The sequence below is a fragment of the Rhineura floridana genome, chromosome 21, assembly GCF_030035675.1.
Source record: "Rhineura floridana isolate rRhiFlo1 chromosome 21, rRhiFlo1.hap2, whole genome shotgun sequence".
NCBI classification, from domain to species: Eukaryota; Metazoa; Chordata; class Lepidosauria; order Squamata; family Rhineuridae; genus Rhineura; species Rhineura floridana.
This window is the reverse complement of record NC_084500.1, coordinates 13,474,195-13,488,954: the sequence shown is the minus strand read 5'-3', so window position 1 is coordinate 13,488,954 and position 14,760 is coordinate 13,474,195. Positions and strand designations below refer to the sequence as shown.

At 47.5% G+C, this 14,760-nt stretch overlaps 1 protein-coding gene across 8 annotated transcripts in view; it reads right to left on the bottom strand.

Annotated features, from left to right (window-relative positions):
* Positions 1-14,760, bottom strand: part of ACACA (acetyl-CoA carboxylase alpha) — a 239,190-nt gene that overhangs the window by 32,549 nt on the left and 191,881 nt on the right. For all 8 annotated transcript variants that reach the window (XM_061604841.1, XM_061604839.1, XM_061604842.1 and 5 more), the window contains 4 exons: positions 13,540-13,660; positions 7,626-7,722; positions 5,364-5,460; positions 4,204-4,339 (listed from right to left, as the gene is read on the bottom strand). In XM_061604841.1, coding sequence (XP_061460825.1) covers positions 4,204-4,339; positions 5,364-5,460; positions 7,626-7,722; positions 13,540-13,660 — 451 coding nt within the window. The remainder of the gene's footprint in view (positions 1-4,203; positions 4,340-5,363; positions 5,461-7,625; positions 7,723-13,539; positions 13,661-14,760) is intronic.

Below are 14,760 nucleotides of genomic sequence, written 5' to 3'. Positions count from 1 at the left end.
AGCTATACTTCAGCAGCATCTGGAGAGCCACGGAGTGGCCACCCCTGGCATAGACTTTTCACAACCTCCACATTCCAAGGATGAGTTTTATATCAGGAATGGATTGGATTCAGCCTTGCAAGGCCCATTTATGTTCTTTAAAAAAGAAATTGGGTGGGAAGCCTTTTTCAGCCTGAGGGCCATATTCCCTTCTGAGCAACCTTCCAGAGGCCACGTCTGTGGGGCTAGAAGCAAAAGTGGGTAGAGCAACACAAGCAAATGAACACCTTTGTACAGTAGGCGTGTTTCTACATGCGCTCACACGCTCATCTCTGCCTCCCATCCAGGCCAGCAAAGAGGCACATTCCAGCCAGGGAAAGACTTCCAAGGAAGGAGCAAAGTAGGGTCAGCAAGGGGTGTGGCCTGGGAAGTGGAGGTGTGGCTGAGGAGGGGGTGTGGCTTGGGAGAGTCCTGAGGGCCAAACAGAGAGGCCATGAGGGCTGCATTTGCCCCCTGCCCCCAAGCCCTTGTTTAGAATTATTATCAGAGAGTCTCAACTGTTCTGCATTTAAAAACTCAATGTGCAGCCTCAGGATCTTTTGACACTTAAAGTGATCCTAAGTCTGCCCTGCTGCTGAAGAAAAGGAAGAGGTGCCTTGCCAGACTGCAGCAAGGGCCAACAAGCCCATCGCTCTGGAGCTCAAGCAGCAGGGCAACGTGTCTTGCACGCTGAACGTCCCAGGTTCGATCCCCAGCATCTCCAGCAAGGGTTGGGAAAGACTCCTGCCTGAGATGCTGGAAAGCCGCTGCTGATCAGCGTAGAGCAGTGATTCTTAAGCTTTTTATCCCAATGGACCACGTCAAAACTGCTGGGGGTCTTGGCAGGCCATTTCATGCACTTTTTTTTGTTTGACAAATCAAAGCACATACATAACTTTCCCTTTCTTTTAAAAAAAGTAGATTTGAACACATCCTGATCATACTTATTGTAACTGAATGTTTATCGCCTCGCCTCGGGGTGGGGGTGTTACTGTTTAAGCAGTTATATTCATAAAAGTTACTGTGAGCATGTGCTTTTCAAATGCATTATTTTGCTGATCTGTCACATGCTCAGATTTGTTTCTCCTGTATAGTTTTCTTTAATTTTTTTTGAAATTAATAAATACAATATAAAAAAACAGATTCACCTTTCTAATGTGCTGGATGCGGAGAGAGAGAGAGAGAGAGAGAGAGGGAGAGAGAGAGGGAGGGAGAGGGAGGGAGAGAGGGAGGGAGAGAGGGAGAGGGAGGGAGAGAGGGAGAGGGAGGGAGAGAGGGAGAGAGAGGGAGAGAGAGGGAGGGAGGGAGAGGGAGGGAGAGAGAGAGAGGGAGGGAGAGAGAGAGAGGGAGGGAGGGAGAGAGAGGGAGGGAGGGAGAGGGAGGGAGGGAGAGAGGGAGGGGGAGGGAGGGAGAGGGAGGGGGAGGGAGGGAGAGGAGAGGGAGGGAGAGGGAGGGAGGGAGAGAGAGGGAGGGAGAGGAGAGAGGGAGGGAGGGAGAGAGGGAGGAGGGAGAGGAGAGAGGGAGGAGGAGAGGGAGGGGGAGGGAGAGAGAGAGAGGGAGAGAGAGGGAGAGAGAGAGGGAGGGAGAGGGAGGGGAGAGAGGGAGGGAGAGGGAGAGCATTCTGCATCATTCCCATGGACCACCTGAATAGACCTCGCAGACCAACAGTACTGATCTATATGTACCAATTATTTAGCTCGCTTCCTAGGTACCTTTTGCTTGTGTTCCACAATCCCTCTGTTGCCTCTGTTCAATTAAGAGGAGAAGCCAAAGGTGGGTGACGTGTAGAGACCTTACGAATGCGAGAGACAATGCTACTGCCAGAGAGGCCCAAGTACCGTGGAGTCAAGGGAAAATGGGTGGACTTACTTAAGAGAGCAGGAGACCCGCAGATAGTTTAGAGCAGAGGAACCTGTGGCTCTCCAGATGTTGTAGGACAACTCCCATCATGCCTGCTGGTGGGAGTTAGATGGCAGGTCTCTGCTTGTGGACTTCACTCCTCTACCTCTAAACCGAGGGCCGCTCACCTGTGGCCCTCCGGATGTTGTTGGACTCTTACTCCCACCAGCCTCAGCCAGCAGGGATACTGGAAGATGTAGTCCAACAATACCTGGAGGGCCTGGTTTAGAGGTGGGACAGAGGAAACTGCTTTATACAGTCAGACACCTGGTCCATCTAGCTCAGTATTGTCGACACTGACTGGCAGTGGCTATCCAGCATTCTGGAAGGGGGGGCAATTCCCAGCCCCACCTGGGGATGGAACCCGGGGACCTTCTGCATGCAAAGCAGGTGCTCTGCCATTAGCTATGGTCCTTCCCTTAGGAACATAGGCAGCTGCCTTATACCGAGACAGATCATTGGTCCGTCTGGCCTGGTACTCTATACTCTGGCAGGCAGTGGCAACTCTCCAGGATTTTAGAAAGGGATCCTTCCCAGCCCTACCTGGAGACGCCAGAGATTGAACCTGGGGTCTTCTGCATGCAAAACATATGCTCTAACCAAAACAGAAGCAGAGATAGACATCCCCAATCCATGATGGCTTGGGATAATATTTTCCATTTCGACACATTGCCCTCAAACATTTTGACACTGGCAGGAAATCCTTAAAACCAGCCCAATCCGAACTTAAAAACAATCTCCCTAGCCACGAGATCAACTTAATAGGCACTCTGGAAAACAGGCACATAGAATTTTTCTCCATCCCTAAATCTCTCTCTCCTTCTCACTCTGTCCATCAACTCTGGGCAACACTCAAAGCTGGAATCATCCTCAGCGGTTTGGCTGGAGCCCCGGAAAACACCCCCCCAGACCGAGCACTACATCCATCGCGTTCGTATAAAGAGCTTCCTAAATCCTTTACGCTCAGGCTCTGCCGTGATAGCAACACACAGGTAGTGGTTGTTTTTAAAGGCCTTTTTAAAATTCTGGTTAAAGTCTCAAGTAACTATCCTTTCTTTATTGTTATTTATAACCTGTCTCAGGGACTCCCCCCGCCTGAAATAATAAGTATAACATGAAAAACCAACCGAGAGTGACCCCGTAGCGCTACCAGCGAGGCGGTTTAATATCTTTGGGATTTGCATCCTATCAACCCTATTCACGCTGAGCTCAAGACCCTGGTGCTAATTTCGAGTAAATTTCACGCTTGATGTCTCGCTGTTGTGGGTCACTGGCGGTTCGTCTAAATAAACTGCTTCCCTCCATCTAAATATTCAAAGCGTTCTCTCTCTCTCTCTCTTTTTAAAAGAGAAAAATAATTTAATTTTTGCATTATGTCGAATAGCCTCGCGGCTAAATGCAGCTCGTTCGGCAAAAGCAAATCTTCCCCCGCTCTCGATTTGCCTTTATTTATCGTGTGGATTTTTATTTTTATTTCTAAATTATACGGATATAAATATATGCGCACAAGCCGGCGTGTAAGGACACACGCACGTGCGCGAGGGCTTAAATTAGACCTCCTAGGCTGACTTGTAAAGAGTTCCCTGCCTTACTAATGTCAATTCTCAACGTGGCTAGAGCGATTGCTAATCTTTTCCTACTCATTACACACAATTTTGGAGTCATATTACCCGCGGCGCAGCCGATTCTTGGCAGAGTGTGTGTATATATGTGTTTGTTTGTGTGTTCTTCGGCACATTGAGGGGTGGTATAATTGTTTATTTTCACTCCCTGCTCAATCCTCCACCACCACCCCCAGCTCCGGCCTCCCCCTACCACCCAGCCAGGACTGAAACCAAAATTGCAAACATTTCTCTAAGGAGTGCGGGAACACTGACAACAGACACTCTCTTAACTTGCTCCCTGGGTTGCTGTAAGGCGATCTCCATTTAAAGAAGCTTCTTTTCTGGTATCCATATACACCTGCACAGTGGAGGCTAGTCCATTAGGATGACTGGGGCACTGCCCCTCCAGCCCCACTCTGCCCCCAGCCAGCTCCCACCTGCCTGCCTTTTTACTCAACACCAGACTAGGGGTGGCCTTTGCTGTCAGCTTCCTCCTCCTTAGTCTCAGTGTAGAACTCAGCAGAGAAGAGGATGGAGACAAAACCAGAATTAGTCAGTCCCATCTACCCTTGAGTCTGGCTCCATCTGCTGTTGGGCTCTCTGCCTTCCACCCTGCCAGTCCCAGTGAGTGCCAGCCACCACTGGTTGAACACTACAGTTATTAAATAAATAAAATAACCACCTTTCATTCCTCCAGAGAAGCCTCTCCAGTTCGCAAAGACCATCAGTGGGAGCCCTTCCCGGTTGAAATCCTTGATTGCTTGAGCTGTCTTGAAGGCAGAGTCAGGGAACCACACCTGGCCCGCCTGCTGGATAATCTGTTGCAGCAGGAGCAACGGTTAACATTCAAAAATCCGTATTAGGGCAAAACATTTATCAGGCCAACCAAAATATCACAAAATAGCGTGCAAGCTTTTGAGTTATCCAGAACTCTTCATCAGGCTAGATGGGAAACGGAGATGATGGGGGGGGGGGGGGTGTTGGCTGATGCTAAAGCCATGAAGTCTGCATCTGATCACAGTCCCAAAATGGAAATTGGGGCTGCGGGGAGGTAGTGGACATCAAATGAGGCTCTTTAAGGTCTTTTGGAAACAAGAAGCAGAACAATGACTGGCTCCCCATCTTTGAAAAATGTAAGAACCAGGTCTGTCTCTATCCTCAGGCAAAACACACAGGTTTCTCAATAGGTAGAAAATGGGAATCAAAAGAAGTGAGGCAGTTCTCACGTTAGCAAAGGTAGAAATTAATTGTATGTGGTGTGCTAGGGCAAAAAAGTCAATGTCTGTAAATATGTAGCAATCTTTCCCATTCTGCTGACAAAGAGCACTGTGTAACTTGAAAGTTTATGTGCATTATGGGGGTCGTATTCAAGGTGAGTTCTACTCAGAGTCTATGAAAATCATGAAATGAAATGGACCGCCTTCAAGTCAATCCCGACTTATGGCTACCCTACGAATAGGGTTTTCACGGTAAGCGGTATTCAGAGGGGGTTTACCATTGCCTTCCTCTGAGGCTGAGAGGGAGTGACTGGCCCAAGGTCACCCACTGAGCTTCATGGCTGTGTGGGGATTCGAACCCTGGTCTCCCCACTACACCACACTGGCTCTCATGAAAATCATAGACATAACTAAATTGGGTCTATCACTTTCTGAGTAATATTTAGTTGGCTACAGCTCTATGCCTCTCCCCACACACACCCCAAATAAGAAGAAAGTTGGGTCCAATAGTCAAAATTATCTAGTCTCTCTTTCATAACCCTTTATAAATAACAAAATGGACACATTTTCAACAACAGACTTGCACGGCAAAGGCCCTGTGCCATCTGTAGAAACAAGAAACCACCTTGGCTTCTGAGTCTAGGTTGGCCGGGTCCGCAGGAATGCTCAGCTCCACTGTCCTGGTTTCGACAGCAACCACTCCAACAGGTATTCCACCAAGTCTAGTAACAAAGAAGAAGACATATTAAGCATATTAAACAAAAACTTTCCAGGCCCAATTCACAATACGCTGCCTCTGACCTCATGAAAGCCCTATGGGACTTAGAGCCAGCATACATCAAAGACTGCCAGGGCGGCTCCACCATTTGGCAGAGTGAGGCAACCGCCTCAAGGCAACAGATGCTGGGAGGATGGGGAGGCACTGGAGAGGCAGAGGTGCCCCACATGCCCTGCCCTCGATACCCTAGACTAGCTGGCCTCAGGTGCAATGGAAGACGCCATCCCGTCGCCAGATTCAGCTGTCAGCCCCGTCAGCCACTGTACATGCCTAATGAAGACGTTCCATTTCCAACAAGCCTTTTAAGCTGAGATTCGTATCCCAGTAGTGAACCTGGCATTCTTTTTAAAATATGTTTTTATTGTTAAATCGCTTTGCAATGTGTCACGGGAAGCTATTTAGAAGTGAAATAAATGTATTAATAGGAACATAGGAAGTGGCCTCATACTGAACTGGACCACTGGCCGATCTAGCTAAGTACTGTCTACACTGACTGGCAGTGGTTTTCCAGGGTTACAGACAGGAGTCTCTCCCAGCCCTTCCTGGAGATGCCACTGGGGACTGCACCTGGGACCTTCTGCATGCCAGGCAGGTGCTCTGCCACTGAGCTACCGCCCTTCCCCTAGCCGAATACCTCTCATGAGGAGGTCCGTTCCATAGGATGCGGGTAATCGGGCCTTTAATGTGGCACCATCTACCTGATGGAACTCCTCCTTGATACGTATCAGGCAGGCACCAAATCTCTTGTCTCTTTGGTGCCGGCTGAAGACATTCCTTTTCCAACAAGCCTTTCTTTAAGTGGAGATTGTTATCCTAGTCTGTTGTCTGTATCGGACTTGAAATTGTTTTTTTAGATGTGTATTTATTGTCGATGTTTTAAGTGTTAAATTGCTTCAGGATGTTTCATGGGAACCAATTGAAAAATGAAATAAATAATAACAGAAGTCATTCATTTGTACTGACAAATGCAAGACAAAAAACCCAGCTTTTAAGTGGCATCGCAGAAGACACCTCCCCCTCTCCGCTCCAAAGTGTCCTCGAAGCAGAACGCCGATTCCTCTGGGGTAACCCAAAGAGAGTATTCCATGCATAGCATGGGCCATTTGTGGTTGGCGACCATTGGGACTGGTAGGGCGGAAGTCAGGGAGCCCAACAGTAGGTGGCGCCAGAGCCAATGACAGGCAGAGCCAACTCATTCTAGTTTTGTCCCCAACCTCCTCCTCCCTGCTGTTCTACAAGGAGCAACACTGAGACTAAGGAAGAGGAAGCTGGCAGGCAGTGCAATCCCCTGGACTGGTTGTAATCAAGAGGGCAGGCAGGTTGGGGGCTGGCCAAGGGCAGGCTGAGACTGAGGGGGCATGCCAACCTCCACTGCAGTGAGCTTTATAAATATACCGCTGCTCCTAGTAACACAGCTGGGGAAGGGAAAATGGCAGCTCCACCTTAAAAAGCAGCAACTTCTTCTGAACTGCAGCTCACGTGAGCCGGTAAAAGAACTGCTTTACTGCATGCGTTACAGTTATTTATTGAACTTTAGGAGTAATACGGGGGCAAATAGAGAGTGGTGGGGGGCAGAGAACAGTCTCAACCAGCAACTTCTGTTTTACGTTAGGCTTTCTATACATTTTTGTCCGGGACGGTGGGTGAAGATGCTACATCTTGTTTTATTGGTCATCCCCCAACAATAAAACAGAGAGGGGAACTTTACAGCCAACAGCAGACTTATTCCAAACATATTCAAAACGATGAGGTTTGCCAGCATTTAAAGAAACAATCCCACAGGAGAACAGATCTCTCTCTCTCTCTCTCTCTCCCCCTCCCCTCCCTCCCTCCCTCTCTCTCTCTAAGCCAGTTCCCAACATTCTATTCTGCCCTCCAACATTCCGTCACACTCCAGCGTGACCAAGAAATATAAATGCAGGTAAAGCTTCAGGAAGAGAGGATTGGCTTGAGATTCTGGTTTTCTGTTGGGGGGGGCACCATGGCTCCCAGCATCCAGGTTTCCATTTTTGGTAACGGATTTCGAACTAGTGTTGCACAAGTGTAAAGCCTTGCGCTGATGGGTTAGCTGGATACTGCCCAATAATAACAAAGGCAATGATGACTTACCTGGCTCTGCCAACCACAACTGTCTGAGCCCAGGGTTGCATGATCTCCAAGAAAGATCCATAGTCAAAGAAGCCACTTTGCCACTGGCCCTTCTGAACTATAAAAAAGGGCAAGGGAGAAGTTGTCAAGAGGAGCAGGAAATATTACATATGCAAATAAATAAATACAATTAGAAGCAAAGCATAATACGATGTGTTTAAATTGCATCTCTGCACATATAAAGTTATAACATTTTCTTCCATCCGATGAAGGGGACTCTAGTCCAGGAAAGATTATGCCATAATGAATGTGTGAAGCCTTTTAAGGGACTTTACGACTTTTTTTTTTTTATAACAACAAAACCTTACCCTGTATGGCCCAAGCTGATCACCATCTTACCCTGTATGTCCCACATCAATTACTGAGATCATCCGGGGAAGCACTATTAGTGGTCCCACATGGACCAGAAGCATGACTTGTGTCAACGAGAAGTCATGCCTTCAGTATTGTGAGGTCAACTCTGTGGAACTCCCTCCCACTAGAAGTCAGAGAGGCAGCGTCCCTGTTGAGTTTCAGACACCTGGTTCAAACTGTTTTATTTCAGGAGACCTTTGCACCATGAATGCTTCTCTGACGTTCCACATTTTTCTCATGTTTTTGTTTACATTTCTGAGGATTTAAATTTTGGAGGTTTTAAATATTTGATGTTTAATTTCTAAGGTTATAAATTTTGTACATTTAAATTTTTATCATTGTAACCCGCTTTGAGACACAGATGATGAAAAGCAGGATATAATTTTTTAAAATAAACCCCCTCTCCTCTCATCCCTTAAATCTGTTCTGGGAGGTCCCCCAAACCCTCCAGAGCAATTTTGTGGGGAGAGGGAAGACATGCAGGGAGAGAAAGGCCTGTTACACAAGTGGAAATCACTGCGCTAATGGGACAGCTTCACTGGATACCAAGGCTTTATAAAATGTCAAAATAATGAAGTCAGGCAGAGATTTTTACCTGCCTTGCCCCAGTCCAAGGATGGGGAACCTTTGGCCCTCCCATCAGCCCCGGAAAGCATGGTCAATGGCTAGGGATGATGGGAGCTGTAGTCCAGCAAACATCCAGAGGGCCCACACCTGCCCTCATGAAAGGGAAGGAACGACAGAGATCAGCCGAAACAATCGAGGAAGTCTCCTTGTGCCAGCAGAGGGTTAAGTGAATGTTCCCCGGCCTCTGTAGAAGCTCAGGCGTGCTTCATTTTCCCAGGAGCTAGGAGACTCTGCTGCAGCTATACTTTGCACAAGTTACCTTGAAAGCCAGGGCAGTGTAGTGGTTAAGAGTGTTGGATTAGGGACCTGGGAGACCAGGGTCCAAATCCCCACTTGGCCACATTGAAGCTTTGAGCCAGTCGCCAACTCTCAAACCCATTCTCCTTCACAGGGGTCGTTGTGAGGATAACACAGAGAGAGGGAGAACCATGTATGCCACCGTGAACTCCCTGGAGGAAAGGTGGGATTGAAATGTCTTAAAGGAAACCTTTCCACTGACATAAAGGGTGCCTGGCATAAACTCCGGGAAGGCCTTCTTCGGAGAAGTAGAGAGCGCCAAGCTTCAAGCAAACGAGACAAGGAGGCTTATGTGAAAGGCTACAGAAATGTCTCTGTGGCCCCCTCAGCCGCGGCTGTCTCTTTAATTTGCTCGTCTGCATAAAGAGGGCTATTTATCAGGAGAAGGCATCATTTACTGTTAAACGATGAGATGCAGGGAGCAGAGGGAATTTGTCTTGCTTTTAAATAAATAACTACGGGGTGGGCTTCATTCTTGCTTTCCTTCTTTCAAGATGCTGCAAACATTGCCACAAGACTTTTCCCAATTTCTAAAAAATGCATGCACTTTTAATTAATTTATTTTAAAATGAGGCTACTGGATTGGGGGTTGTCTCCACCTCGTTTTCTGGCAATGACAAGACTGAGATCATTTTGCAAGATGTGAGCAGTTAACTGGGACGTGGGGAGCCTCTCTGTGGCAGAGCAGAGGGCTTTGGATACAGAAAGCCTCAGATTCAACAGGAACATAAGCCTGCATTCAACTCAGGGCCGTAGCTCACTGAAGGGCTGCAACTCAGGGCCGTGGCTCAGTGGCAGAGCACCTGCCTCACATGCAGAAGGCCCCAGGCTCAATCCCCAGCATCTTCAAGGAGGGCTGGGAGAGAGACTCTTCCTGAAACCCTGGAGAGCCACTGCCAGACAGAGGTGGCAACACTGAGCTAGATGGAGCAAAGGTATCAGAGAGCTTCTTATGTTCCTGTGTAAATTACCCCTTTATTCAGAACCATGAGGACTGGTATCTTGCTCTATTTTAGGGGAAGAGCTGAACCTCAGCATCAGAGCATCTGCTTTGCATGCAGAAGGTCCCTGGTTCAATCTCCAGTGGCATCTCCAGGTAGTGCTGGGAGTGTCCCCTCCCTGAAATCCTGGAGAACCGCTGTCAGTGTAGACAGTAGTGGCGTAGATGGACCAATGGATCTCACTCAATATAAGACAGCTTCCTCTGTTCCCGAGTTCTACTCAGAGTAGATCTATTAAAATTAATGGACCTAAGTTAGCCATGTCTATTCATGTCTATGGGTCTACTTTGCATAGGACTAACATGGGATACATCTGCTTACACAAGCATTTCCCTGATCTCCTGACTTGAATATCCAAGCTTTGACTGTTATTTTACCTGTTATGCTGGTTTAATGGGCTTGTTTATTTTTATATATATTATATTACAGTGGTTAAAGTGTTGGACTACGACCTGGGAGACCAGGGTTCGAATCCCCACACAGCCATGAAGCTGGCTGGGTGACCTTGGGCCAGTCACTGCCTCTCAGCCTCATGAAAACCCTATTCATAGGGCCGCCATAAGTCGGAATCGACTTGAAGGCAGGACATACATACAGAGAGACAGTTTTGAAACCAACAAACAGAACATCACCCAAGCTTACTCTGGATCCCTATAAGGATTCCGTCAATCCGCTAAAAAATATGCATGTATGCCTCTGTTTTGTAAATCACAATTTTCTGTTTTGTTAATCACAATTATATTTTTACACACACACACATATATATGTAATCATGGATGTTGTAACATAGTCTTTTTACTGTGTATTTTAATTATTGGCACCTGTATTTTTATAATTGGTTTTATTCTTGTTAGCTTGCTGTTGGGTTTTATTTGGTTGTGAACTGCTTGGGCACTTCTTGCAATGAAAGGCGCTATATACATTCTAACAACAACAACAACAATCCTGCCTTCTACCGAGTCAGACCGCTGGTCCATCAGCTCAGAATTGTCTACGCTGACTCTCCAGAGTTTCAGGCAGGGAGTCAGATGCTGGGGACTGAGCCTAGGACCTTCTGCATGCAAAGCAGATGCTGGGACGGAGCTACGGCCCTTCCCCAAACTCCATGCAGGGCTGGGAACCTTTCAGGAACATAGGAAGGTGTCTTGCAATGAGTCAGAGCATTAGCCCATGTAGGTTAGTACTGGCCACACCAATTGGCAGTAGCTCTCCAGGGTTGTCAGACAGGGGACATTCCCAGACCGGCCTGGAGATGCCAGGGATTGAACCTGTAACAGACCTCCCCCGGAATTTGCCATTGGTCCATGTAGCTCAGGATTGTCTCATCAGGTGTGGGGAACCTCTGGCCTTCCATAAGGAGCTGAACTACAACTCCCATAATCCTTGGCTGTTGGCTTGCCGGGGCTGATGCGAGTTGTAGTTCAGCAACATCTGGAGGGCCAAAGGTACTCCACACCTGATCTCCACTGACTGGTAGTGGCTCTCCAAGGTTTCAGACAAGGGACATCCCCAGGCCTACCTGGAGATGTCAGGGTTTGAACCTGTGACCTTGTGCATGCAAAGTAGGTGCTCTGCCACCAAGATATTGCCCTTCCATTTTCACAGGCTCTCTACAAAGCTTCTGCGAAAGGCGGGGGGGGGAGCCCTTTTGTGCTCAAACTCCTTGCAAAGCTATAATTTTGAGCAAGCACTCCTGCCCTCTGACGCCAAGTGCAAAAGCAATTAAAAAAAAAGTGGAGATCTGTGTAAAGCCAACCTCTGCTGACTCCAATGGGATGGAAAGTGTTTTATCAAGCCCAAACTTGAAATTACTATGTCCTAATGTTCCTTGCCTTCGTTGCCCCCTCTCTGTAAAATGTGACCATCCATTTCAAAATTATCTCTCCATCGCCAGAGTCCAGAGCTTGATCGTTTCGATTCCGGGCCTCGCGTCAGGCGTCAGTTTGAAGAATATCAAGGCGCTATCTTTCCTAATAAACGGCTTTAACTTTTCACCTAGGAGATCTCTCCTTTAAACTTATCGTGGAGAATCATCTGCTTCCCCTTAACGCCTCCACTAAATTAAAAAACTCGAAGTCACTCAATTTGGAACCTACACGCTCCAGACAAGCTGGATGAATTGCCAGTGAGATGATGGGGGTGGGGGGATGGGATGGAACATTAGCCAAAAAACAAAACAAAATTGCCAGAAAATCTCTGGCTTTCATTCTAGCATGTATTCATTCTACCAATCTCATTCTAGCAAGGAGCCAGTGCGGCTGCTGAAAGATTGCACTACTCAGAAAGTTCCTAGTTAAAGAGTTTTGTGTCTGCAATGAACTTATGCAGTGACCTGAGGAGAGTCATATCTGTAATGTGTGCTTATAATACAGACCTACCTTATAGGGCTGTCGTAGATTGCAACAATATACTTATTAGGGGAATAATTAGCTATATAAATGCAAACATAACAACAACAGGAACACGTAACAAATAACTGCGGCATGGAATGCTCCTATTTAGGGTGCCAGCCAGCTAGCCATGCCCTCTCTCGTTATACTCCATTACATCTATTTTTCTTCCCCTCCCTCCCAAATGAGCATGCTCAGTCCTTGCAGAACTGTTAAGGTGAGAGATGCCCCAGTAAGGGCTTCTTTCCCTAAAGTAATCTTGTAGTTCTGCACACCTTGGGGTGCCCCCAGGCCCACTGACAGCTCCTGATTTGAGAGCACTCAAATACTAAGCTCACTGTCCATATAATAGTAAGGGCAGGAATCTTTTTTCAGCCTAAGGGCCATATCTCCCTCTTGACTACCTTCTGGGGGGGCATGTACCAGTGGTGGGGAGGGCCAGAGGCAAAAGTAGGTAGAGTAGCAGATGCAAATTTTAACTCTGTGCAGTAGGCTAGTTAATACTCACAAGCAAGCAAGCAAGCAGCATTACTGGACTTCAAGGACACATTCCACCTGCGCAAAAACACGCAAGCAGGGTGTGAAGCAAAGCTGGTAAGGGGCGTAGCCGGGGGGGTCCCAAGGGCCAGACAGAGAGGCCTGGAGGACCGTATTTGGCCTGCAGGCCTGAGGTCCCCTCCCCCTGGCATGTTGTACTCAAGACTGGGAGCGGACATTATTCCTAACATAGGAAGCTGCCTTTTATCAAGTCAGACCATTGGTCCACCTAGCTCGGATCGTTTACACAGACTGGCAGAGGCTCTCCCGGATTTCAGCCCTAACTGGAGATGCCACTGGAGATTGAACCTGGGACCTTCTGCAGCAAGGCAGAAGCTCTGCCACTGAGCCACGGCCCTTTGCAACACCCACGTTCCAAAACCAAAAGCAACGCATCTTGCAAAGCCTCAGCTTCTTTAAAGTTAACAGGAACTTTGCTAAACCTGGGCAGCAATGTAAGAGTTGCAATCCTGGCAGCAGCCCTTTACTCTTTTCCCAGCAAGCTAAGTGGAAAACATAGATCCAAAAAGCAAAGAATATTGAAGATTTAAATCCATTGCCGATAGAAAGCGACTGAATGTGGCTTGCATATATATTCATTATGGAGGGATCAATTGTTCCCTCTCCAGCGTGTCTCAGATAGTGCCTCCACATTGGAAATATACATACTTGGGTTGGGGCGTCCAGCCAGCATCCAGCGAGGATCGTAAGGTGTCTTGGTGGGAACAAAATCAATTATTCTTTCTATTGGGTCCTTGACAGTGAGAATTGGAACTGGGCTGAAAACACTCTAAAAAGAAAAATAAATTAGGGGGAAAGTTGCTACCTAAGACACTTCAAATGCTCATACATTTGGCCTGTTAGACAATATAAAACAGGGAAGGGGAAAACTTTTGAACCTGAGGGCCGCATTCCCTTCTGTGCAACCTTCTGAGGGCCACATACTAGAGGTGGGTGGGGCCAGAGGCAAAAGGAGGGAGAGCAATCAAAGTTAATGTTACCTTTGTACAGTCAGCTAGTTTCTGCACATTCACACGTCCCTCTCTTATCTTCTGCCCAGGCAAGCCATGAGCATGATCAAAGTTCAGCCAAGCAAAAATACTCAAGGGGGGGGGGTACAAAGCAAGACAGCCTTGGGAGAGGGGGAGTGGCCTTGGAAGACTTATGAGGTCCAAATAGAAAGGCCTGGAGGGCCACATTTGGTCCTGAGCCTGACGTTCCTCATCCTTGACATAGGAACATGGCCTTAATACCAGGACTAGCTTTTTGTCTGTCTAGCCCAATATTGCCTACTCTGACTGGCAGCAGCTCTCCAGGGTCTCCAGCAGGGAAGGGTCTTTTCCATCGCCTGCCACCTGGCCTTTTTAATAGGAGATAACTGGGATCTTCTATATGCAAAGCATGTGCCCTGTGACTGAGCGGCAGTGCCTCCCAAATGCAAGTGGCCTTGAGCATACAGCCATTTTACAAACAACTAAATTCCCAAACCACAATTCCCAAGATTCCCTAGGGGAAAGCCATGCCAAACAGAAGTGATATACAGTAGGGCCCTACTCATACAGCGGGTTACATTCCGGACCCCCGCTGTAAAGCGAAAACTGCTGAAAAGCAGAACTCATTGAATAGAATGGCACAATGCCTGAAAACCGCTGTAAAAGCGGAACAAGCGCCATATGAGTGGGGCTTTAGTCTAATTGCGTCTAATTGAGACCGCTGTATTAGCGAATCGCTGTAAAGCGGGGCCCTACTGTAACCCAATTCCTATAGCTGCATACACACCGTACATTTTTAAAGAACATGACTTACTTACACACACACACACAAAGAATCCTGGGAACTGTACTTTACTTTTCACAGAGATACAATTCACAGCGCCCTTAACGAACTACA